General features: G+C 42.5%; 1 protein-coding gene across 2 annotated transcripts in view; it reads left to right on the forward strand.

Moving 5' to 3' along the window:
* Positions 1–26731, forward strand: part of fbxl17 (F-box and leucine-rich repeat protein 17) — a 522739-nt gene that overhangs the window by 344091 nt on the left and 151917 nt on the right. For both annotated transcript variants that reach the window (XM_078396384.1, XM_078396385.1), the window contains one exon: positions 9229–9305. In XM_078396384.1, the coding sequence (XP_078252510.1) occupies positions 9229–9305 (77 nt within the window). The remainder of the gene's footprint in view (positions 1–9228; positions 9306–26731) is intronic.

The raw sequence follows: 26731 nt of genomic DNA on the forward strand, positions 1-26731 counted from the left end.
TAATACCATATGAGCATGCAATCAAGCCAAACACAGGTACAGCAGGTAGAGCACAAAGAATATTGAAAAATGATGGTAGAAAATGTTATTTACCATTCGGCTCATCAAGTCTACTCCGCCATTCAATCATGGCTGATCTATCTCTCCCTCCTCACCCCATTCTCCTGCCTTCATCCTACGGCTGTTTCCATGATGGTAATAGACAACTAATTATTGTGAATTCAAAATTGCTTAATCCACACTTCTTGATTATTCAAACTTTCCAACACCAAAAGTTTCAATTTTCCATGTTATTTACTCTGCTTAATTATGGGAATTAAAATCTGAATTGTGCAAAGAAGCCTTTTAAATGTGAAGAAACAAAAGTAAAATGCTGCAGATGCTAGTTACATTTTAAGTTCTGATTAAAGATCACCTACTTAAACTCTAATTCTCCCTCAATCAATCAGGCACCTGAATCAACAACTAGCGGGCGATCCTTAGCTACTATCTACCTCACTGGAGACCCTTGGACTACCATTAAACAGACTTTACTGGACTATCTATTGCACTAAACGTTACTCCCTGTATCAATACAATGTGGATGGCTCAATTGTAATCATGTATAGTCTTTTCGCATACTGATTAGCATGCAACAAAAGTTTTTCACTGGATCCTGGTGCATTTAACTAAACTAAATGTTATTTAACCTGCTGTATATTTGCAGCATTTCCTACTTTATGTTTGAATATAAAGAATTAACTGCAATGACATTTTCTCTGTGTGAACCAAATTAATTCCTTCAATTGCTTCTGGAACCCAAGTCTTGATATTGCAGTTTGTTTTGTCTCCAGCTAGATCTGATGTTGCTTTCGGAGGCACCACAACTGCATCATATTTGGTCTAAGAATACAAGAAAAAGCAGCAGGGAGCCCTGAGGATAGAATCAGACTTACTGCGATACTCTCATGATCAGATACCAATTTGAGACTGGTACCAGAGAGTGGTTGCCACTTTCAAATCAGTAGCCAACCACTAAAGTTGCTGCATCTGGTGCAGGAAGACAACTTTATTGATAAAATGCATCTCTTGATGCTCCTGAACACATCATCAGTGATGTAACCTGGGGTCATTGGGTGTTTTGGGTCTTTCAACATCAGAGACCCTCGCCCGGGCAACCCAGCTGTGGTTGATCAGACCACGACTTGTGTTCAGGTGGCATTCGCTCCTCCCCATGGACCTCCTCTCCTGATCCCGAGCCATCTCGAGGCTTTCTCTGCTGCCTCTGCGATGTTCTTGATGACTCTTCTCCACTCCATTCCGGTGATGCCCAGTGCACTTAAGGCTTTGTAGAGCGATTGCCCTGCAAAACCTCTACAGCCAACCTCGACAGGCCTACACTTTCCCTTCCAGCCCTGCTTAAGGCAGTCTATGACCGGCTCTTCGTACTTGGTCTTCTTCCTCTCGTGGCCTCCTCCAGACGGTCCACCCATGGCACTGTCACTGTCAATGCCTAATTCTACCCCTATCCCTTATGACTTTATAATCTAATGTCATGGATCATCTTTTCTGTGACCACCCTCTCTCCCTCTGGAGAAGTCAGTCATACAGGGATGTGGTTTAAGTTATTTCGAACCAGTCGACTGTAAAACAATTCATTCAAGTAATCTGCTACCGAAGAGAGAGAAAAAAACAGTTTTATCAGGTTTGAAAAAAAATGAGTTTAGATGACATGAATGAAATTGGTTCTGGCTTTCATACCTAAAGAGAATGCAGCAATATTCTCATGTTCTGGCACTATAGTTCTATGATAGTGATTGATAGATTAGTCCTTGTGCTACAAGGCTGTTCTTTAACTTGAAAAATATTTTTTTTATCACTATGTGGAAAAAAGAGGGCCATATCAATGAACATCATTATCTCTGCTTTTTTGACAGCTGCAAACTATTTCAAGTGGCAGGACTCATGTTCATATCACATGGCATTGTATGTGCCTTTGCCTTCTACTTAACCTTGAGCAAAACTTTTAACAATGATTAAATCCACCAACAGCTACTGCACTGTTCCATTTATCTGCTTCTGAAACCCTTATCCATGCCTTTGTTATTTTTTACCACCCTTTGTGCACAAAAATTGTTCCTTAGGATCCTATTAAATCTTTCCCCTTTCACTGTAAACCTATGCCATCTAGTTCTTGATTCCCCAACCCTGGGTAACAGGCTCTGTGCCTTCACCCCACCCATTCCCCTCAAGATTTTATAATCACGCTCTATACAATCATGGGTCTCGACCCAAAACATCACCCATTCCTTCCCTCCGGTAATGCTGCCTGTCCCGCTGAGTCGCTCCAGCTTTTTGTGTCTATCTTCGGTTTAAACTAGCATCTGCAGTTCCTTCCTGCACTCTAGATCATCCCTCAGCTTCCTGCACTCTAAGGAATGAAGTCCAAGCCTGCCCACCCTTTAATAGTTTATTGTATATTTATTCTCATTGTTGCATCTAATATGGGTGTAAAGCAACAGCAAGTAAGAATTTTGTTGTTCCAGTTCATATTTGGTGCACATGATAATTAAACACTCTTGTCTCTTTTCTTGAACACCTCTTCTGCCCTATTGTCCATGAATATGTTCTTATTCAGACATATTTTAGTTTAGTTTAGAGATACAATGTGGAAATAGGCCTTTCGACCCACCAAGTCCGCACCGACCAGCGATCCCCGCACATTAACACTATCCTACACACACTAGGGACAATTTCCACATACACCAAACCAATTAACCAACATACCTGTACTTCTTTGGAGTGTGGGAGGAAACCGAAGATCTCGGAGAAAACCTATGCGGTCATGGGGAGATCGTACAAACTCTGTACAGACAGTGCCCGTAGTCAGGATTGAACCCGGGTCTCCGGCGCTGCAAGTACAGATTAAATAAATTCATGGAGGTTGGTTCCATTTTGAAAACAAATAATGTAAAAACAGTATGGATCGCAAGGTACATGTATCATTGAAAGGGAAATACATTAGTTGAATTTGAGAACAGTTTGGAAAACAAAATCATAGTTAATTTTTAACCTTGTGTTCTGAATTACATTATGTCATGCAATATAAAGTTTTAAAGTTTCCTTCCACATTTCAATCCTTCATCACTGTTGACCCAATCAGAAATGAATCGTATTATTTACTTTTCCTGATGCTTGTTTAGATTAAACTCCTTGAGCTACAATTCAGAACACTAGTCGCTTTGTGGGAGCCAGAATTTGAGACCATCGACACAATAAGCGAGTTCGGTATTCCGACTGAGCATATGCAGGCCATAGGTCGCTGGGGGCGTAGAATTGTCGCCAGCTGATCTACTACGTGTAAACAAACCTTCGTTTCATCCTTTTTTTCCAGTTTTTCTCCGTACAGGTAAGACAATACTGTTTTCAAAACTGTTAATTTGGTGTATATACAGTTAATTAGTAAAAACCGATGATTCTGTAGGTTTTTTTGCTTTATGCGGCGAGTTCCCCTCAACTCCCCCCGACTCTATAACTTGTCCCGGAGCCGTGAAACCGCGGTGGCGGGGACTGGAGGCAGAAGCTGCCGGTGAAATTTCACCGGAGAGCGGATCACCATCGACCCAGAGTCGGGACAAGGCGAGAGATCGCAGCGCCCCCTCGCAAACAACAAACTCAAGGAAACTTCCCTCCTTGATGCCGCCGCTCACCCCGGGGATGCGGGGCTTCTGAACAGCTACAACACTTGTGTCTGTTCTTATTTTGCTGTGTTAGAGGGAGACGGGGCCGGGGAAGAGAATGGAGGAGCGGCGCAGATCTCGCTGGCGCTGGGGGAGAGAGAGAGAGAGAGAGAGAGAGAGGAAGGGAGCATCCCCCGCAAGTGGCGGCACTCCTTCACCGGACCCTCTGACACCCTCCCCGTGCTCCCGCCCTCACCCGCTGCTCCCTCTACCCCGACTCTTCCCCCCCACTCTCTCTCTCCCACACTCTCTCTCCCTCCTCTCTCCCCCTTTTCTCTCTCCCCTCTCTCTCTCTCTCTCTCTCTCTCTCTCTCGCCCAGCGCCAGCGAGATCTGCGCCGCTGCTCTACTCTCTTTCCCGGCCCCGTCTCCCTCTAACGCAGCGAAATAAGAACAAACGCAAGTGCTGTAGTTGATGTTTAGAAGCCCCGCATCCCCGGGGTGAGCGGCGGCGACGAGGAGGGAAGTTTCCTTGAGTTTGTTGTTTGCGAGGGGGCGCTGCAATCTCTCGCCTTGTCCCGGCTCTGGGTCGGTGGCGATCAGCGGTCCGGTGAACCTTCGCTGGCAGCTTCTGCCTCCAGACCTACTGCCGCCGCCTCGGTTCCACAGCTCTGGGACAAGTTAAAGGGTCGGGGAGAGTTGAGGGGAACTCGCCGCATAAAGCAAAAAAACCTACCAAATCACGTAGTTTTTACTAATTAACCATATGTACACCAAATTAACAGTTTTGAAAACAGTAATTTCTTACCTATATGCAGCAAAACTGGAAAAAATGAATGAAACATAGGTTTGTTTACACGTAGTAGATCAGCTGGCGACAATTCTATGCTCCCGCGATCTATGACCTACACATGCTCGGAATACCGAACTCGCTTATTATAATGGGATGTGATGTTTGAAATGATTCCCTTGAATCTGCTGTCTGAAGAACCACACCAACCCCCTATTTCACTTTCAGTTTAAACCAATACATCAAAGGAATATTTACTCTTACAGATTGGTCTAAGATGGTACTTGCGATGCCTCCTAGAAAATTAAATTTTGTCATGGAAGTGGCGGAAAATGGTATTGTTATCTCTGTCTTTTTGTCTGACTTGTAGACTTTCCGGACACAAATATACGTTCGTAACAAAATCTGGCCAGGGGCAGTTATGTCTGGTAATTTAAGTGTCTCTTATGGTACAATTTGCTTTAAACTCTGGAGTAATCTGAAGTCCCTTGCCCTAGAAAGTGAGAGATGATAACCAATATATGACAGTTCTAATTAGCTTCTCTTGGTTGTGAGTACATTGTAAACAGTAAAAAGGCCTCTCAGGGCTGCTTTTTGCTGCCAAGAATTTAGACTGTACTTTCTAATTGCCAAGTTGTAGATTTATTATCACAAATGTATCCATAGATATACTTGTAACTGATTGCCAGGCCAACACTTCAAATTATCAGATTCTAACTACATTTTAACTAGTCCATGCTGTAATAACACCTTTGTCTATTTTTTATCCAATTTTAACCCCTCTCATCCCTCTTCCACTCCCATCTGTTTCTAGTGTGCTGCTTCTTATTAGGATACTTTTACAAACAGCAATTGCATATTCAGTGTTGCTTGGTTTCAACACAAAAGCTAATTAACCACATCTTCTCACTGTTGTACTGCTTAAGTAATCTGGAAAGCTAAGAATCATTATTTTTTCTTCCAAGTGTTAGAAAAAATACAGACAAATGCACACTTTACAAGTTTTCATGGGACCTGTCTGCTCCATATTAATACATGTTTTCACTCATGTTGGTACAACAACTTTTTGCCTGAATATTTCCAGAGTTTTTTGCCTGCTCTAATCTATTTGGACATATATTTCTGTCATTGATTATACCCTATGTGGAATTACATAACATTGATTGCTGAATGAATGTGTTTTCAATTGCCAACATAGTTTAATTTCATATCGTACTCTAGATAAATGATCTATACTGTTTACTATCTTATACGGTCTTCATTTCTTACAGTAACTGTTTTTCACAAACGATTTACGTATTCTGTGTAATGGGAGTTGTAACGCCAGAGTTCACGAATGGTTGCCTGGGTGTTTCTAGCTTTATTACACATACTGTGATTTATGTTTTTGTACTCTTATTCAAACTTTACTGCTTTTCTTTGCATTGTGCAGTGTATAATATCATCAGAAACATGCCAAAACTTATTTCATTGTGTTTCTTTTGGCCTTGAGTTTGGTGTATTTTGCCCATCCACACAACTGTATATGTTTCAAGAAGGCGTTGTGGTCCAAACAGGAAAAATACTGGGATGTTGCAATTGTGATTTACACTCTTATTATGTTTCTTCTCCAGACATAAAAAGAGCCCAAGTGATGATTATGAACTCTGAATTAAATTATTTACATGAGTCGAATCTCTTAGGATGCTTTATAGCCGCCCAATTTTTATCCCATATAAGCTATTAGCAAAGTGCAGTACAAACGATGATAGCCACTGGATGCATTAAAATTTGATTGCATGGAGGTATCAGATAAGTGGGAAGAACATAAAGTAGTTAAATCACCACGACTGGATGGGATGTATGCCAGGATTTAGAGGAACGTATGGAAGGAAATCATGGAATGACTGACTATAATCTCCCAGTGATTGGCGAAATAGGCAGTGCAGTTGGTTGTGGTACCAGAGGATGAGAGAGCATGAGGTGTTATTCCCTTGCTCAAAAGAGGCAACCACAGGCCAGTGAGTTTAACCTCAGTATGGCATTTGGAATCATTGATGCAAGACAGGATTTTGGAGAAAATTGAATTACTCAAGGCAAGCCAACGTGGATTTGTTCAGGGCAAATTATGTTTAATCAAGTTGATATAATTTTTAGTTCAGATCATGGATAAAGTTGTTGAGAGTAATACAGATAATGTGGAATGCAAGGACTTCCAGATGTCTTATGAAAGGAACGTTGAAGCACTTAGCATAAAAGGGACATTGACAGCGTGGTTAGCATGGGTTAGCATCGAAAGGTGGTTATCTCGCAGGCAACAGAGGTTTTGGGTAAATGGTTTTTCAGACAGGAGGAGGGTGAATAATGGTGAGGGGGATGAATAATGAAACAGCTGTTAGAGTCATAGAGTGATACAGTGTGGAAACAGGCCCTTCGGCCCAACATGCCCACATCGGCCAACATGTCCCAGGTACACTAGTTCATCCTGCCAGCTTTTGATCCATATCCCTCCAAACCTGTCCTATCCATGTGCTTGTCTAACGGCTTCTTAAATGTTGGGATAGTCCCTGCCTCAACTACCTCCTTTGGCAGTTTGTTCCATACATCCACCATTTTTTGTGTGAAAAAGTTACCCCTCAGATTCCTATTAAATATTTTCCCCTTCACCTTAAACCTATGTCCTCTGGTCCTTGATTCACCTGTTCTGGGCAAGAGACTCTGTGCATCTAACTAATCTATACATCTTTATAAGATCATCCCTCATCCTCCTGCGCTCTAAGGAATAGAGTCCAAGCCTAAACCACTGCCAATAGCTCAGACCCTCTAGTCCTGGCAACATCCTCGGAAATCATCTCTGTACCCTTTCCAGCTTGACAACATCTTTACTATAACAAGGTGCCCAGTACTGAACACGATAATCTAAATGTGGCCTCTCCAACGTCTTATACAACTGCAACATGACCTTCCAACGTCTATACTCAATACTCTGGCCGATGAAGGCCAATGTACCAAAATACTTTTTGACCACCTGATCTACCTGCGACTCCAATTCAGGGAACGATGCACCTGCACTCCTAGATCCCTCTGCTTCACAACTCCACCCAGAGCCCTACCATTCACTGTGTAGGTCCTGCCCATGTTAGACTTCCCAAAATGCAACACCTCACATTTTTTTGCATTAAATTCCATCAACCATTCCTCATCCCACCTGGCCAATTGATCAAGATCCTGCTGCAATTTTTCACAACCACCCACTTTTATATCATCTGCAAACTTGCTAACCTTACCGTGCATGTTCTTATCCAAATCATTGATATAGATGACAAACAGTAACGGATCCAGCACCGAACCCTGAGGCACACCACTAGTCACAAGCCTCCAGTCCGAGAAGCAACCTTCCACCATCACCCTCTGCTTCCTTCCATGAAGCCAATTTTCTATCCATTCAGCTATCTTTCCCTGGATCCCATGCCATCCAACCTGGTATCCTGTTTTGGTCTATAATAATTACCTGGACTTTGGTACGCATTTCTAAGTTTATGGTTGACCCAAAATTTGCACATTATTACTAACTGTAAAGATAGATTGCAGCAGGATATAGACAGGCTGGTGGAATAGGCAGAAACATAGCAGCTAAAGTTTAACATGGAGAAATTTATGGGGTTACATTTTGGTGAGAAAAAATGGGAGAAAGCAATGTAGAATAAAGGGCACTGCATTAAAAAAATGTAGACAGAGATGGAGCCAGGAGTGCGTGTGCAGTCAATAAGGCATTCACAGTTTTGGGCTATATCAATAGATGCATTAAGTGTAAAAACTTGGAAGTCACGCTTAAACTTTATAAAACACTGGCCTGACCTCAGATAAAGGATTGTGTTCTATTCTGGTCGTCACTTAAAAGGAAGGAATGGGAACATTAGGGAGATTCTAGCAAAGATTTTCAAAGATAGTTCCTAGAATAAGGGGCTACAGTTTCAAGGACATGTTAGAAATGATGATTGTTTAGGAAGAAAAGGTTGTAACCTCAAGTGACTTGTTCAATACAAATTTCTTATGCCTTACATATACTTCCTTGTTTTTCTTGATTAAACTTTCAATTTCCTTTGTTAACCAATGTTCCCTAACTTAGTATCTTTGCTTCTTACTCTTGCAGGGACATGGTGACTCTGAACTATTTTACTTTTAATGTTTTCATGTTACTCTTCTCATGTTTTTAATATTATTTTTCCTTCAAGTTGCTGCTCCTAATCTACTTGTGCCAAATTCTGTCCCACATTATTGAAATCTACCTTCCTAGACTTGAGGACCAACCACTTCCATGACTACCTTGAAGCTTACCGAACTATAGTCACTTTCCCAAAGCGTTTTCCACAGACCCTTCTGTTACTTGCCCCTCATCATTCCCTCTGATAAGTCAAGTGCAGCCCCCTCTCTGGTAGGAGAGGTCTGCATTATGCTTCAAAAAACTGTCTTGGATGCATTTTACAAATTCCACTCAGCCTCTTGCACTAAGGTAATCCCAGTCAACATTGGAGAAGTTAGAATTCTCTGGTGTTACAACCCGATTGTTTTTCTTCTGTGGAAACAAAAGACAAAACAATCTTTCCCTTTGGTGACATTGAGTTATTGTTGCTTTAGTACTTGTGATTGGAAGAGTGTGTAATGATAGAGAGAATTTGGCATTTTGCTTTATCTCATCAATTACAACCAGATATTGTGTCAGGAATTCTTGTTTGCTTAATCGTTTAAACCTTTGACTCCAATTTGTATTAACTGAGTGCCTTATTTTGTTTTTTTGTAGATGTGTGGAATTCATAGCTAAGGAAGGAAAGAGCCTGAAGGAGCTGTACCTGGTATCCTGTAAGATTACTGATTACGGTGTGTATGCTGCTGTTTATCATTGTTGCCTTTGGGAAATGTCTATGTCTGCAAACTTGAGATTATAGGGTCATCTAATATGTGCAGGGCATTGAGGCCTCTCAAATGTGATCATAAAAAACTGAGGCAATTTTGCTGAAGTAGGATTTTTCAAATGTTCGCAATGGTCAGTTATTTTATGTTCCATTGTGACTGCATAGTAACTTCTGGAAATTTACCAAAGTTTAGGGCTTGAAGTATTGAAAGCTTGAAGTAATGCTTAGCAATTGCAACAGATATAGCAAATTCAGTTTGAAATAACTCCCACATATTCAAAATTGAAATGTTTAATATATATGCAGTTCTTTAAACATATTTTATAGAGTAACTTTACAAAACACTTCTATATTGTAACACATTCCAGTCTTGCCATATCAGGAAAATATGTTGATGGTTGATTTTGTTGTTCATTATTAATATTTGAAATGTAGGAATAGTGTTACTAGAACCAAGATATACAATAGATTTTGCTACACTTTTCAGACCAACTGACTTGCAATGTTGTCATGAAAGTGCTCGTTTTAACGGTTGGTTATTTATAATGCCGAACCCATCCGGGGTACTTTGGATTATTTTGCCCCATGCTTCGCAAAGTCTGCAGGTCCCTTTCCAGCCTCATCAGCCATCTTAGAACTGGAGTAAAAGCAAATCATCTTTGATCCTGTGAGTCTGCCAAGGAAGAGGAAAATATTAATGCTATAGAAATGTTTGTTTGTCTTTTTCTATATCTTTCTCCTCTTATTTTAACTTTCTCTTATTTGACATTTAGTTTTAATGTTCATAATTTTATGTTGAAGGACTGCTGAAAATATTTTGACATAAAGCCGGCGATTTAAAATTATTGACCTTGTGATCCTACTCGTCTGAATTAATTATTTGCTGCATTTTTTATAGTTTGTTCTGGGATAGTTTGCTACCCAAGTCTGCAGCTGTCCATTGGTTGCTCAGTTGTGTTTGATTGGACTCTGTATACAACTTCATGTAAGGGAGAATGGATGTTGCTTCAATGGAAATTCATATATCTGATGTCTGGGATGTGTATACGATGAACAAACCTTTGTCCTCTGACCAAGGCAAAAGGGCTCACCTAGCAGTTTTGGTAACCACTGATAAGATGCTTCATAGTAGTTGCTGCATTTGTGAAGGACAAAGAGGTCTGAGTTTCAAAGTCAATGCTGCCTTTTTCAAAGGTTTCTGCTATATAGTGTTAAAATGATTGTGAGAGCTACATATGTACTTACTATATTAATGACTCATGCAATCAAAGAGAGATAACATATATTGTCATCATCATCTTGGTTCCAAGACAGCCAGCTGTTTAATATTTGAGTAGTTTTGCCATTATTACTGATGGAATATTGAGCTTTACATTTTCTGGACCTCGGTTCAGGTGTTTCTGACTCAGGCAAAACATTACCACTTCCTGTATTTAGATGTTGGATGAATGTTCTTTGTAACAGCAGAACCTCAACAATGGATCACATTGCATATATCTTGGTATAAAGTATGAAGTGAAAATGTATTTGTAAAGGAAAATTATGGACAGGGTTAGTTCCATACAGTCTGCACATCTTCCTTATGCTCTGTATCGGAAATGTTAATATATGCCTGGTGACCATTTGAATAGATCTTCTATCATGCAAGTATGCCCCTTGGATCATCCAGGCGGTCATGAAGCTTTCTTCACTGTTACTTAAAGCATACTTATCCAAGCAGGCCTAGGCCCTGCACTCTTTCCCCAGGGAATCTCTCTCAGGTAAAGTATCTCTTCTAGGCTTCTCCATCTCACTGTGCCGACTACCTTCTCTGACAAAGTTGTCATTGCGTTTCAACAACCCCTCCCTACCCCCCATTTGCAATTCTAACCCACTTCAAGAAATCAGTCATCATTCTTATCTGTAGGTTACACTTATTCTGCAATTGTCCCCCAATCTACTTCCATTCCTTCCCCCCCCCCTCCTCCTCTCCTCCTCCCTCCACCTATATCAATCTTGGCTGGCTGATCTTTCCTATGATCTTAACATTCTTGCCCTCTCCCCAAACTCTCAAGCCTGAGCCCAACCTTGCCTTATTTCCTTGGTGTATTGTGGTCAAGAGCCTGAAGGCTGCCGGGATGCTCATGGCGGCAGAAGGCTCCCAGGATGCCTCAGAGCCGGGAACTTGCTCATGAAACCTGGTGGCAAAACAAAGGAAGACCCAGCGGGACTGCAGGATGTAGGGGGAAACGGCCGAGGCCCCTGCAGCCATGCACATCGTCAGGCCTTGCTTGCAGGGGGGAATCTCGGAAGCCTCTGAGCTTGGTGGGGTGTGGCCGGTCGGAGTGGTACCGGGCTATTGCCTTCAGCACTGTTAAGGTTGGCTGCAGGGGAAGCCCCTGTGGCACAAAGGCAGTCAGGCAAGGAGAGCTGATCGAGGACAACGGAGAAGGTCCTGCAGAGCCTGGGGCTTACCTGGATCAGGAACCACTCCGGTACATCGAGGCGCGTGGACCCACTTTGGACGATTTGTAAATGTCGCCAAAATGTGGCCACTCAAGCATGTATGATCTATGCAAAAAGAATTTCACACACGACAATAAAGCACCATTGAAAGAAAGATTGTTCACCATGAAGCAAGTCTTTATAATAGCAAATAAATGTCAAGCCTTCCTACACTTTTGTATTTTGTGTTAATGGGCCCTCAAAGAAAAGATTTGTTGGCCCACTACTTACTATCCCATTAATATACTATATAATTACCAGTTACATTATTCCTGAAGTAGTAATATTTCTCCAATTTGCTTTTTACCAGAAATGTTCTTCATTATAACATTATCTTCTCCAGTTCTTTTCCAGCTCAGAAAATAAATGATAGCTCTGAACCTATTCGTTATAAGCTCATTGCAACTATTACATCTTTCTCCCATCAGCATTTCCATAATCCTGATTAGCGCAAAGTAGACCCATTCATGTTCCCTTGTTTACTTGGTACAAACCTATCATCATTCAAAAAAGTCATTATTCAGAATCCAATAATTTGTCTATCTGTTGTTAATCTACTATAATTATTTCAAATAATTATATTGTAATTAATTTGATCCAGGAATTTATTAAGTGGAAGATTTTGAATGAAGACAAAATGTGCTATTCAAGCTGAAGCATTGTTATTTTTTGACCAAGTTTATTTGACACTTATGGACAATAGACAATAGACAATAGACAATAGGTGCAGGAGTAGGCCATTCAGCCCTTCGAGCCAGCACCGCCATTCAATGCGATCATGGCTGATCACTATCAATCAGTACCCCGTTCCTGCCTTCTCCCCATACCCCCTCACTCCGCTATCCTTAAGAGCTCTATCCAGCTCTCTCTTGAAAGCATCCAACGAACTGGCCTCCACTGCCTTCTGAGGCAGAGAATTCCACACCTTCACCACCCTCTGACTGAAAAAGTTCTTCCTCATCTCCGTTCTAAATGGCCTACCCCTTATTCTCAAACTGTGGCCCCTTGTTCTGGACTCCCCCAACATTGGGAACATGTTATCTGCCTCTAATGTGTCCAATCCCCTAATTATCTTATATGTTTCAATAAGATCCCCCCTCATCCTTCTAAATTCCAGTGTATACAAGCCCAATCGCTCCAGCCTTTCAACATACGACAGTCCCGCCATTCCGGGAATTAATCTAGTGAACCTACGCTGCACGCCCTCCATAGCAAGAATATCCTTCCTCAAATTTGGAGACCAAAACTGCACACAGTACTCCAGGTGCGGTCTCACCAGGGCCCGGTACAACTGTAGAAGGACCTCTTTGCTCCTATACTCAACTCCTCTTGTTACGAAGGCCAACATTCCATTGGCTTTCTTCACTGCCTGCTGAACCTGCATGCTTCCTTTCATTGACTGATGCACTAGGACACCCAGATCTCGTTGAACTCCCCCTCCTCCTAACTTGACACCATTCAGATAATAACCTGCCTTTCTATTCTTACTTCCAAAGTGAATAACCTCACACTTATCTACATTAAACTGCATCTGCCATGTATCCGCCCACTCACACAACCTGTCCAGGTCACCCTGCAGCCTTATTGCATCTTCCTCACAATTCACACTACCCCCCAACTTAGTATCATCTGCAAATTTGCTAATGGTACTTTTAATCCCTTCGTCTAAGTCATTAATGTATATCGTAAATAGCTGGGGTCCCAGCACCGAACCTTGCGGTACCCCACTGGTCACTGCCTGCCATTCCGAAAGGGACCCATTTATCCCCACTCTTTGCTTTCTGTCTGTTAACCAATTTTCTATCCATGTCAGTACCCTACCCCCAATACCATGTGCCCTAATTTTGCCCACTAATCTCCTATGTGGGACCTTGTCGAAGGCTTTCTGAAAGTCGAGGTACACCACATCCACTGACTCTCCCTTGTCAATTTTCCTAGTTACATCCTCAAAAAATTCCAGTAGATTTGTCAAGCATGATTTCCCCTTCGTAAATCCATGCTGACTCGGAACGATCCCGTTACTGCTATCCAAATGCTCAGCAATTTCGTCTTTTATAATTGACTCCAGCATTTTCCCCACCACTGATGTCAGACTAACTGGTCTATAATTACCCGTTTTCTCTCTCCCTCCTTTCTTAAAAAGTGGGATAACATTTGCTATTCTCCAATCCACAGGAACTGATCCTGAATCTATAGAACATTGAAAAATGATCTCCAATGCTTCCACTATTTCTAGAGCCACCTCCTTAAGTACTCTGGGATGCAGACCATCAGGCCCTGGGGATTTATCAGCCTTCAGTCCCATCAGTCTACCCAAAACCATTTCCTGCCTAATGTGGATTTCCTTCAGTTCCTCCATCACCCTAGGTTCTCCAGCCCCTAGAACATTTGGGAGATTGTGTGTATCTTCCTCAGTGAAGACAGATCCAAAGTAACGGTTTAACTCGTCTGCCATTTCTTTGTTCCCCATAATAAATTCCCCTGCTTCTGTCTTCAAGGGACCCACATTTGCCTTGACTATTTTTTTCCTCTTCACGTACCTAAAAAAACTTTTGCTATCCTCCTTTATATTATTGGCTAGTTTACCCTCGTACCTCATCTTTTCTCCTCGTATTGCCTTTTTAGTTAACTTTTGTTGCTCTTTAAAAGAGTCCCAATCCTCTGTCTTCCCACTCTTCTTTGCTATGTTATACTTCCTCTCCTTAATTTTTATGCTGTCCCTGACTTCCCTTGTCAGCCACAGGTGTCTCTTACTCCCCTTAGAGTCTTTCCACCTCTTTGGAATAAATTGATCCTGCAACCTCTGCATTATTCCCAGGAATACCTGCCATTGCTGTTCTACCGTCTTCCCTGCTAGGGCCTCCTTCCAATCAATTTTGGCCAGCTCCCGCCTCATGCCTCTGTAATCCCCTTTGCTATACTGTAATACCGACACTTCCGATTTTCCCTTCTGCCTTTCCATTTGCAGAGTAAAACTTATCATGTTGTGATCACTGCCTCCTAATGGCTCTTTTACCTCTAGTCCCCTTATCAGATCAGGATCATTACACAACACTAAATCCAGAATTGCCTTCTCCCTGGTAGGCTCCAGTACAAGCTGTTCTAAGAATCCATCTCGAAGGCACTCTACAAACTCTCTTTCCTGGGGTCCATTTCCAACCTGATTTTCCCAGTCTACCTGCATGTTGAAATCTCCCATAACCACCGTAGCATTACATTTTTGACACGCCAATTTTATCTCCTGATTTAACTTGCACCCTAAGTCGAGGCTACTGTTTGGGGGCCTATAGATAACTCCCATTAGGGTCTTTTTACCCTTACAATTTCTCATTTCTATCCATACTGATTCAACATCTCCTGATTCTATGTCACCCCTTGCAAGGGAATGAATATCATTCCTTACCATCAGAGCAACCCCACCCCCTCTGCCCACCTGTCTGTCTTTTCTATACGTTGTGTACCCCTGAATATTCAGTTCCCAGCCCTGGTCCTCTTGTAGCCATGTCTCAGTGATCCCTACAACATCATACTTGCCCATGACTAACTGAGCCTCAAGCTCATCCACTTTATTTTTTATACTACGCGCATTTAAGTACAACACTTTAACTTCTGTATTTACCTCCCCTCTCACATCGTTCACAATTGGCCCTGCCCTTAATTTCTTTTCCGCTCTAGAACTTCTGTTCCCATTCTTCCGAGAGTCTTTTGCAATATCTCCTGTATTCCCTTTTACCTCATCTTCATATTCACAATTTGTTAACCCCTCCCCCCCACTACTTAGTTTAAAGCCACAGGTGTCACACTAGCAAACCTGCCTGCCAGAATGTTTGTCCCCCTGCTGTTAAGATGCAACCCGTCCCTTTTGTACAAGTCACCCCTAGCCCAGAAGAGATCCCAGTGGTCCAGAAATCTAAATCCCTGCTCTCTGCACCAGTCCCTCAGCCATAAATTCATACCCTCTATCTCTCTGTTCCTGGCCTCACCAGCACGAGGTACCGGTAGCAGTCCAGAGATAACTACCTTCGACGTCCTACTTCTCAGCGTTTTTCCCAACTCTCTAAACTCCCGCTGTAGCACCTCCTTCCTCTTCCGCCCGACGTCATTCGTGCCCACGTGCACAACGACTTCAGGTTGATCGCCTTCCCTCGCTAGGATTTTCTGAAGCCGGTCTGTGATGTGTTGAACCCTGGCACCAGGGAGGCAACAGACCATCCTCAAGTCCCTCCTGCTGCCACAGAATCTTCTGTCCGTCCCTCGGACTATGGAGTCACCGATTTGTCATTTGTTCTGGCAACATTTTGTGAATGATGTGTGTTGAGAGGAAGGTCGCAATCATTTCATTTTGTTAAGGTTTGAAAAACATGGGCCATTTATTGTGACTATTTTATTTTTTATTTCGATTAATGTGCGATGTTTGGAAAGCACAAGAATATAAGAGCATAAGAGATAGGAGTACGATCTTGAGCTTGCATTACCATTTGATACGATCAGGGCTGATTTGATTTCGGTCTCAACTCCAACTTCCTGCCTGTTCATTATAGTCCTTGACTCCCCTATAGACCAGAAGTCTGTCTATCGCATCCAAGAATATACTAAATGATTCGGCCTCCTTAGCTCTCTGGAGTAAAAAAATTCCAAAGATTCTCAATCCTCTGAGAGAATATTACAGAGTTGCATTTGGCTATGTCACTGATTAAGTACAGCTCCAAGATTAAATTATTTTTAGTTTCTCCTTTCCACAATGATAAAAATAAGGCACTGACAAAGGGAAAAATATTATTTATGGTCAGGAAATTTAACCACTATTTAACTAAACGTAATGCAGTGAAAATCATCATTATTCTAACATTCGCTGATATAGCTGCTCCCCTTCAAAGCAGAATTTGTCTCTTTGTGACAGTAATGTCAAATGTCCAGATAAATCCAGCATTCATTATGAATGAGCTTTATAAATCACATTTTGAATCTTCCTCTGTCTAATGTTGAATAAGTATTATAATTTCATAAGAGGAAAACAGTAACATTGCTTCCTCTTAGTGGCTGGCATAATATCAAGATTTACCAAACTTGATCTCTCAATGTCAATCTTCATTTTCTTTTCGAAGTCCTTGTTGTCTACAAAATAAGCACTGGTGAGTCGTATGTGGGATGGAAAAGATGAGAAGTTGCAACAGAGAGGTAATATGTTTGTGGTTATCTACCATTTGAAATCTATGGGAAGAATGATGAAAATATGAGATATGTAAATGGAGGGTTCCGTAAATAAGATACCAACCTGTGACATGGGTGGCCGAATTTGAAAGTTATTAAATCATAATGAAATACCACAGCATTAATAATTGGCTTACCTATGATCTTTTTGAGCTAATTTGGGATCAAAATTTGACCAAAATTTAATATTTTCAAAATTTGGAGAAAAAAACAAGGATTTTAATTTATTTATAAGACATATGGAACACTGTCTCTTATACTGATTTCTAAGCTCCCTTATAAAATATCAGCATGTAACCCACCATGAGGCCTGTAGTTCATGGCAGGATCATTACAATCGTGTTGTTTGAATTTTTTTTTAAATCGCGATGAGTGCAAACAAAGGTTAAAGCATTGACGAGGTCAGACAACGGGAGGGACTACAGAATGAGACATCGATAAAATAGGTGAGCAAATTAGATTTTTATTTGATGATTTTAAGTTCTATTCATTATTAAGTATTTCAATGGAAAGCTTAAACAAAAAATATAAACAAGAAAAAAGAAAATATAAACAATTTAAAAAAAGCAGTAAATATAAAAACGGTTACTTTGCTTTTAACTCACACATTTCACATGTGACCAAAGGGACACTGCTACTCATGTTGTGCTGCAAAAATTTGGGGCATCAGAAAACCATCTCATCAGGTGATAAATCAAAAAAATCATAAGCATAATCAGAATTTGGCATATATAGAGTTATTTAATTGCAAATTTAATGTTATCTTTCTGGTAGTGAGTGAAAGATACATATTCTGGATGCGCTGGGACGCATCCTCAGTGATGTGACCTGAGGTCATCGGGTGTTTCGGGTCTCACTACATCAGATACCCTCGCCCAGGCGACCCAGCCGGGGTTGATCAGGCCCCAACTTGCGCCCCAGCAGCAACTGCCCACGGATCAGCCCTCTTAATCCAAAACCACCTACTGGCTTTCTCAGCGGCTTCGCTTGCAGATTGAATGGCCCTCTTATTTGCCAGCCCCGTAATGCCCAATTGGTTGAGGACTTTGCAGAGTGAGCGTCCTGCAAAGCCTCTACAGCCCACCTCTATGGGTTCATAATATGTCTTCCAGCTTCTGCCCTGGCACATCTCCACCAGTTCCTGGTACTTTGCTCTCATTAGCTTCTTCAATATGCTCTTCCCAGGGCACTGTCAGCTGCAGAATGATCAGCTGTTTTGTCACTTCGGAGGTGATGATCATGTTTGGCCGGAGTGATGTTGCTGTGATGTGCTGCGGAAATTTCAGCTGTTTGCCCAGATCGACGTGCAGCTGCCAGTCAGTGGCCGTGTAGAGGAGGCCCGCCCTTGTGTTTGGTTGTGGTCGAGGCTTCTCTCCAGCTTTGACAAAAGTGACTGATTTCTTTGGGGCGTGGTAATGTTTGCTGTTACTGATGGCATAGGCTGCTCTCTTTCTGGTATAAATTAGCTTAAGCATTTGATGAAATCCTGCTTGAAAAATGTCACCAAAAAAAGCAAGAAAACAAAGGAACACATCTGATATTTTTCTTTGTAAAAACAGATTTTAAATTTTTTGCTTCATCTCATTATTTTGGCTATACAACATGTTCTATACTACTTAAAATACAGGATATGAAACAATGGGAATATTACATGAAGAAGGGTCTCGACCCGAAACGTCACCCATTCCTTCTCTCCTGAGGTGCTGCCTGACCTGCTGAGTTACTCCAGCATTTTGTGAATAAATACCTTTGAATAACAGGGAAATAACCTGGAAGTTTGGAAACTTCTGTTTCACTACTGAGTGCTGTATTTGCGGAAACACCCAAATATAAAAGATAAACATATGAACATAGATATATCTTGAGATAAAGCAGGTGATAGCCATGGAAAAGAGAAAAAGGAATAAGAGAAGAGGAGTCAGAGATAAGGGGAGATGTGCACAAAGAAAGCAAGGAAAAATAAAGACAAATGACAATACTCTTCGACTCTTAAATGAATTTTACTGATCATCTGAAAGCCAGAAATAAATTTACCAGATAGATTTCAGTGCCATGTTGAAAATATTTGAAATGCCCCAGGCACTTAATATTTTGAAATATATTTTGCTCTTGCTGTTGAGTTTTTGTAGAATATTGGTATTAGAGACCAGCTGTCTTTCTGAATTCTGAATTCAATTTACTTGAATGTATTGCAGAAATATTCCCTGCAATCAAAGTGGAAAAAAATTCAAATGCTGGCAGTTTAAAATAAAAATACTGAAGATAATGAAACAGTTTGTCATATTCTGATCTGAGCAAAGGCAATGACAGTGACCTTTCAGCAGTCATTTTTAACAACCGTCTTCATCCATAATATTAATCGCCCTTTCTCAAATGGATGTTGAGATCTACATTTCCACCACTAACTTTTTTTCCCCACAGCCCAGATATCATGAAGTTCGGAAAAATATGTATTGGATGAATCGATGTCTTTTAAATGTTGTCATTATATCTGCCGTGAATATTTCCTCTGCAAAATCGCTCCACAAACCTCCCTCTGTGTGAAAAAGTTCCTGTTCACTCAGGTTCCTGTTAAATCTTTCCCGTCTGACCTTGCATTCGCCGTATATTAAATTTTGGATAAGACTAAGTGTAAAAAATTATTTTAAGTTTCAAGCAACTGTCTCTTTAAAATAAATATTTTAAACTGACCCATTTCCAGAGTTTTTTGATTGGTGATCATTTAACAATTTTCAACAGTTGATCATATATTGAAACCATAAACCAATTGATCAACAGGTGCATACAATATTATTCATAGATTAAGGAGAGCTCCAAATATTTTTTAGACCCATCAGAAAACGACTTTAACTGAACTGCTTTGGACCTGACAATAGGGAGAATCACTTGGGACGAGCAAAAGCAGATTAATTCAGTTTCTTATTGATTTCATTAAACAGAATATGTAGTTAAGAAATAATTCAGAATAAAAGAAAAGGAGGTGAAGTTACTGATGGAAATGAAGTCTATTGTCCAATTAATATACAGAATCTTTCATTGGCTGCTTTAATAATATTACTGTAATCAATTAGAAACATAGAAAAATAGGTGCAGGAGTAGGTCATTTGGCCCTTCGAGCCAGCACCGCCATTCATGGCTGATCATTTAAAATCAGTACCCCGTTCCTGCTTTTTCCTCATATCCCTTTATTCCTTTAGCCCTAAATGCTAAATCTAACTCTCTCTTGAAAACATCCAGTGAATTGGCCTCCACTGCCTTCTGTGGCAGAGAATTCCACAGATTCACAACTCTCTGGGTGAAGAAGCTTTACCTCATGTTAACAATTGTTAACAAATGTTAACAATTGTTAACATAGCAGTTATAACATTATGATAATTGACCCTCTGTATGAGGTGGTAGACACAAAATGCTGGAGTAACTCAGCGGGTCAGGCAGCATCTCGGGAGAGAAGGAATGGGTGACGTTTCGGGTCGAGACCCTTCTTCAGACTGATGTCGGGAGGGGGCGGGACAAAGATAGGATGTAGTAGGAGACAAGAAGACTAGTGGGAGAACTGGGAAGGGGGAGGAGAAAGAGAGGGACAGAGGAACTATCTGAAGTTAGAGGTCAATGTTCATACCACTGGGGTGTAAACTGCACAAGCGAAATATGAGATGCTGTTCCTCCAATTTGCGCTGTACCTCACTATGACAATGGAGGAGGCCCAGGACAGAAATGTCAGATTGGGAATGGGAAGGGGAGTTAAAGTGCTGAACCACCAAGAGATCAGGTTGGTTAAGGCGGACTGAGCAAAGGTGTTGAGCGAAACGATCGTCGAGCCTGCGCTTGGTCTCGCCGATGTACTCAGTATGAGGTGAAGCATTTACATGGGAAAATTACAAGGGGGAATATAGAAACAAGGAATTGCAGATGCTGGTTTACTAAGGAAAGTAACAAAATGCTGGAGTAACTTAGCGGGTCAGGCAGCATTTTTAGAGAACTTGAAAAGGTGACGTTTTGGGCAGGGACCCTTCTTCAGGTCTTCTTCAGACCCTACTTCTGTGTATTTCCTTTACAAGAGAGAGTGTTGCAAAGATGGTGACTGTCTGCAGATGAGTATGGTTGATGGCTGGCAGATAATTGTGATCATTAAATGGATTAGAGGGTATTAACTATTAGGAGAGGTTGGACAAACGTAGCTTGTTTTCTCTGGAACGTCAGAGTTGCAGGGCGACCTGCTAGTGGTATTTAGAGCTATGAGAGGTATAGATAGAATTAACAGTCAGAATCTTTTTCCCAGAGTGGAAATGTCAAAGACTAGAGGACATAGTTTTAAAGTGAGAGGGACAAACTTTAAATAGGATATGCGGGGCATGTTTTTACACAGAGAATGGTGGGTGTCTGGAACACGCTGCCAAGTGTGATGGTGGAGGCAGATACAATAGTAGCATTTAAGCGGATTTCAGATAGGCACATGGTTCACGTTCAATTAAATCTGAAGCTCAGCTAAGGGTCAAACATTGATTCACCCTATCTAATCCTCTCACAGTTTTATACACTTCTTTCAGATCACCCGTCAGCCTCCAAGGAATATTTGCTCTAAGGAATAAAGTCCTAGCTTACCCAACCTCTCCCTGCAGCTCGTGACCCCAAATCTTGGCAACATCTCATAAATCTGCACTCTTTAGAAATAATGTTTTAATTTTGAGGAGGTCTTCAGCTTGATTCCCATTTTGTTGATTTTCCTGGATTAAGATAAGGTATATTAAATTTGAAATGTATTTTACATTATGATTTGTGGTGGGATTAAGTCATGAGATTATTGAATTCTGTAGATAGACACAAGTCATAAGATTATTGAATTCTGCAGATAGACACAAAATGCTGGAGCAACTGAGCGGGACAGGCAGCATCTCTGGAGAGAAGGAATGGGTGATGTTTCGTGTTGAGACTCTTCTTCTGAAGAAGGGTCTCGACCCAAAACGTCACCCATTCCTTCTCTCCAGAGTTGCTGCATGTCCCGCTAGGTTAATCCGGCATTTTGTGTCTATTTGTGTCCACTCCAGCATTTTGTGTATATCTTCGATTTAAACCAGCATCTGCAGTTCCTTCCTACACATTGAATTCATTCTACAGCACTGTTTTCTGCCGGAGTGATGAATGGAGAATCGGCTTTTTGTTTAAATTTGGTCTGTAATATGTAGGAAACACCAGCAAGACCACAATTATATCCCATTCCTAGTTCTACCATATATTTAATTTCTCTTTTATCCAAATTTAATATGGGTGTGACATTTGCTATAATTCAGAGAATGGCAAGACATCCAAATGCTCTAATGAAATTTGATGACCTGGCACAATTATCATTCCCACAATGATGTTAGGTGTGGAATCCCAGGATTCTGGTCGGACAACAATGAATGAAATAAGGAGTTTGCATCCAATTCAGAGCACATTGTAAATATGATTAAAATTTAGGTGACAATAGCAGTTGCTAATTTTAATTTTTGATCATGGAATACGAGTGTCACCGGCTTGATCAGCATTTATTGCCCATCTTAACTCTCAAAATAACATCCAAGTAATGTTACTACTGTGCTATTAAAATCATTTTAGCATATACCAGTTAGAGGCATACAGCATGGAAAGAGGCCTTCAGTCCAACTTGCCCATGTCAACCAAAGTCCCCCATCTACACTTGTTCCTTCTGCCTGCGTATAGCCCATATCCCTCTAAATCTGTCCTATCCATGTACCTGTCCAAAAGGATTTTAAATATTGTACCTGCCTCATTACCTCCTCAGGCAGTTTCTTCCATTTACCCACCACCCTCTGTGTAGAAAACGTTGCCTTTCCTTCTCCTATTAAATCTTTCCCCTTTCACCTTAAACCAATCGCCTCTGGTTCTTGATTCCCCTATTCTCGGTAAAATACTCTGTGTATCTACCCTGTGCATTCCCCTCATGATCTTAGACACCTCTACAAGATCACCCATCATTCTCCTGTAATCCAAGGAATAAAGCCCTAGTCTGCTCAACCTCTCCCTGTAGCTCAGGCCCTCAAGCCCTGGCAGACAACATACTTATAAAGTCCTGGCAACATCCTCATAACAGTCATAAGGTAATAAGACATAGGAGCAGAATTAGGCCATTCGGTCCATCAAGTCCTCTGTGATGTGGGCTCTGATCGCGATATCCAATTGTTACCCACATTTTGGCATCCATAGCCGTCTCCTCCCGCTGAACATAGGCACCGATTGATCCCGTGACTTCTTCATACTTCCACCTCCCATGACCAAAGGATACTTATTGCTTATTCCAAAAAATGCCATCTGCCCATATGGTTGCTCCCAAGGCAATTGACATTTGCTCACAATTGAAACAGCTATTAGCACGCCTCAGGGGATGTTTACCGCACCCATTTCTCAGTTATATTTTCTGCACATTAAATACTTTAAACACATTGTCCAGATCTCCTCCAGGCTTTCTTTTGTCTAATTTACCAAACCCGTTCTTAAAAATTAATCCTCTTAGCCTTCTATCAAATGGGTGTATCTGATTGTATTCTATGTAAGTATTTATCAAGAGATACTTGAACGTAGTTTGACAAAGAATCTTCTGTCGTATAGTCAAGTCAAGTCAAGTCAAGTCAAATTTATTTGTCACATACACATACACGATGTGCAGTGAAATGAAAGTGGCAATGCCTGCGGGTTGTGCACAAAAAGAATTACAGTTACAGCATATAAATAAAGTTAATAAGTTACTATTAGTGTCGACAAAAATTTAGTCTCTGGGGTTATAAAAGTTGACAGTCCTGATGGCCTGTGGGAAGAAGCTCCGTCTCATCCTCTCCGTTTTCACAGCGTGACAGCGGAGGCGTTTGCCTGATCGTAGCATCTGGAACAGTCCGTTACTGGGGTGGCAGGGGTCCCTCATGATCTTGCTCGCTCTGGATCTGCACCTCCTGATGTATAGGTCCTGCAGGGGGACGAGTGTAGTTCCCATGGTGCGTTCTGCCGAACGCACTACTCTCTGCAGGGCCATCCTGTCCTGGACAGAGCTGTTCCCAAACCAGACTGTAATGTTGCCGGACAGGATGCTCTCTACAGCCCCAGAGTAGAAGCAATGAAGGATCCTCAGAGACACTCTGAATTTCCTCAGTTGTCTAAGGTGGTAAAGGCGCTGCTTAGCCTTACCCACCAGTGCGGCAATGTGCGTTGCCCACGTCAGATCCTCTGCGATGCGGACTCCCAAGTATTTAAAACTGCTCACCCTATCCACAATAGACCCATTTATCTCCAGTGGCGTGTACGTCCTTGGATGTTTAGCCCTTCTGAAGTCCACAATCAGCTCCTTTGTTTTAGTGACATTCAAGAGGAGGCTATTGTCCTGACACCAGAGTGCCAGATCAGCCACCTCCTCCCGGTAGGCCTTCTCATCGTTGTTGGAGATCCGGCCCACCACCACAGTGTCATCAGCAAACTTGATGATGGAGTTTGAGTTGAACCTGGCCCCACAGTCATGTGTGTACAGGGAGTACAGTAGGGGGCTAAGGACGCAGCCCTGGGGGGATCCTATGTTCAGGGTGAGGGAGCTAGATGTGTGTTCTCCCATCCTGACCACTTGGGGCCTGGCAGTGAGAAAGTCCAGGACCCAGGCACACGGAGGGGTGCTAAGCCCCAGTTCCAGCAGCTTCTCAACCAGTCTGCTGGGGATTATTGTGTTGAATGCTGAACTAAAGTCAATGAACAGCATCCTCACATAGCCCCCCTGGCTGTCCAGATGAGAGAGAGCGGTGTGTAGAACCTGGGAGACCGCATCATCCGTGGACCTGTTCGGACGGTATGCGAACTGTAGTGGGTCCATGTTGCGAGGAAGGAGGGCGCAGATGTGCTTCTTGACTAGCCTCTCAAAGCATTTCATGACAACCGAGGTGAGGGCCACCGGTCGGTAGTCATTTAAACACGCTGGAGAGGCATTCTTTGGCACCGGTACAATGATGGATCTTTTGAAGCATGCAGGGACCACGGACTTTGCCAAGGAGAGGTTGAATATTGTGGTGAGCACTGGAGCAAGCTGAGTAGCACAAGACTTTAGTACTCGCCCAGATATACCATCTGGGCCTCCAGCTTTCCTCGTGTTCACACGCGTCAGACCCCACCTCACCTCATGCTCGGACACCGAGAATGTGTGCACATCCCCAGCGGTGGATCCCCCTCCAGCCTCGCTAGCCAGCGTCCCATCGGTGTTGTTTTTAGACGGCGAGCTGGTGGTGTTACCCGTCTCAAACCGTGCATAAAAAGAGTTCAGGTCATCAGCTAAGGAGGAGCCGGCACTTCCGGTTGAGGGGGTGCTGGACCTGTAGCTAGTTATAGTCCGTAGCCCCTGCCAAAGGCGCCTGGTGTCCTGCTGCTCCATCTGTGACTCCATCTTGTCCCGGTACCTCCTTTTTGCATCCTTCACTGCCCTTCACAGTCAGTAGGACTCCCTTGTAGTCGTCCATGTTGCCGGATGCCAGGCCGGAGTTGTAAGCAGCGGTGCGAGCATTCAAGGCCACGCAAATAGACCTGTCCACCCAGGGTTTTTGGTTAGGGAAGATACTGACCCTTACCGTGGGGATGATGGTATCGGCTACTGTGTCAATGAAGTCCGTAACCGCTTCCGCAAACTCATTTACGTCTCTGGAACTTGCTTGGAACATGTTCCAGTCGACTTCGCTCAGTGCATCCTGCAGCATGGCCTCTGAATGGTCAGCCCACCGCTTTACGTCCCTCGTCACTGTCGCTTCCCGTACTATCCGTTGTTTGTACTCCGGCAGCAGGAAAATGGCAGCGTGGTCAGATTTCCCAAAAGGAGGGAGAGAAACGGCCTTGAAGCCTTTCCTGAACGGCGTGTAGCAGTGGTCCAAAGTTCTTTCCCCCCTGGTGACACACGTGATGTGTTGGTAGAAGTTGGGCATGACCTTTTTGAGATTTCCCCTATTGAAGTCTCCAGCCACCAGCACAGCCGCATCAGGGTTCTTGTTTTGGTGTTGACACAACACATCATGTTGGGTGGACAGTGCCACATCGGTGTCCGCATGCGGTGGGATATAGACGGCTGTGATGATCACCGATCTGAACTCCCGGGGTAGGTAGAATGGTCGGCATGAGATAGTTAGATGTTCCAGGTTCGGCGAGCAGGAACGAGAAAGCGTCTTAATATTTCCAGGATTACACCAGTTATTATTGGTCAAGAAGCAGACTCCTCCGCCCTTGGATTTCCCAGATTCTTCCGTTCTGTCCTCCCGGAAAACAGTGAAGGACTCGGATGGGCAGATCACCTGGTCAGGCACCAGTGGGGTCAGCCATGTTTCAGTCAGACAAAGGATGTTACAGTTCTTTATGTCCCTCTGGAATCTGATCCTTGCCCTCAGGTCATCCAGCTTGTTCTCCAGGGACTGGACGTTGGCCAGAAGTATGCTGGGCAGAGGTGGACGTAAGGCTTGGGTTCTCAGCCTGTTCCGAATCCTCCCTCGCTTCCCTCGGTGTTTTTTCCGACTTTCCCACTGACCTGCGCTCCCACTGCTGCTGCCGCGGTGCGCTCCTTTGATGATCTCTATCGGTATATCGGTGAGTAGTTTTCTGTTTAATAGTGCTCCGGTAGCGCTCGAGTTTAATTTTACGAGCGTTTCCCGGTATAGGTTTAGGTTTATGATTATGTCACATGTATCGAGG

The sequence above is a fragment of the Rhinoraja longicauda genome, chromosome 3 (genome assembly GCF_053455715.1).
Source record: "Rhinoraja longicauda isolate Sanriku21f chromosome 3, sRhiLon1.1, whole genome shotgun sequence".
Taxonomy (NCBI): Eukaryota; Metazoa; Chordata; class Chondrichthyes; order Rajiformes; family Arhynchobatidae; genus Rhinoraja; species Rhinoraja longicauda.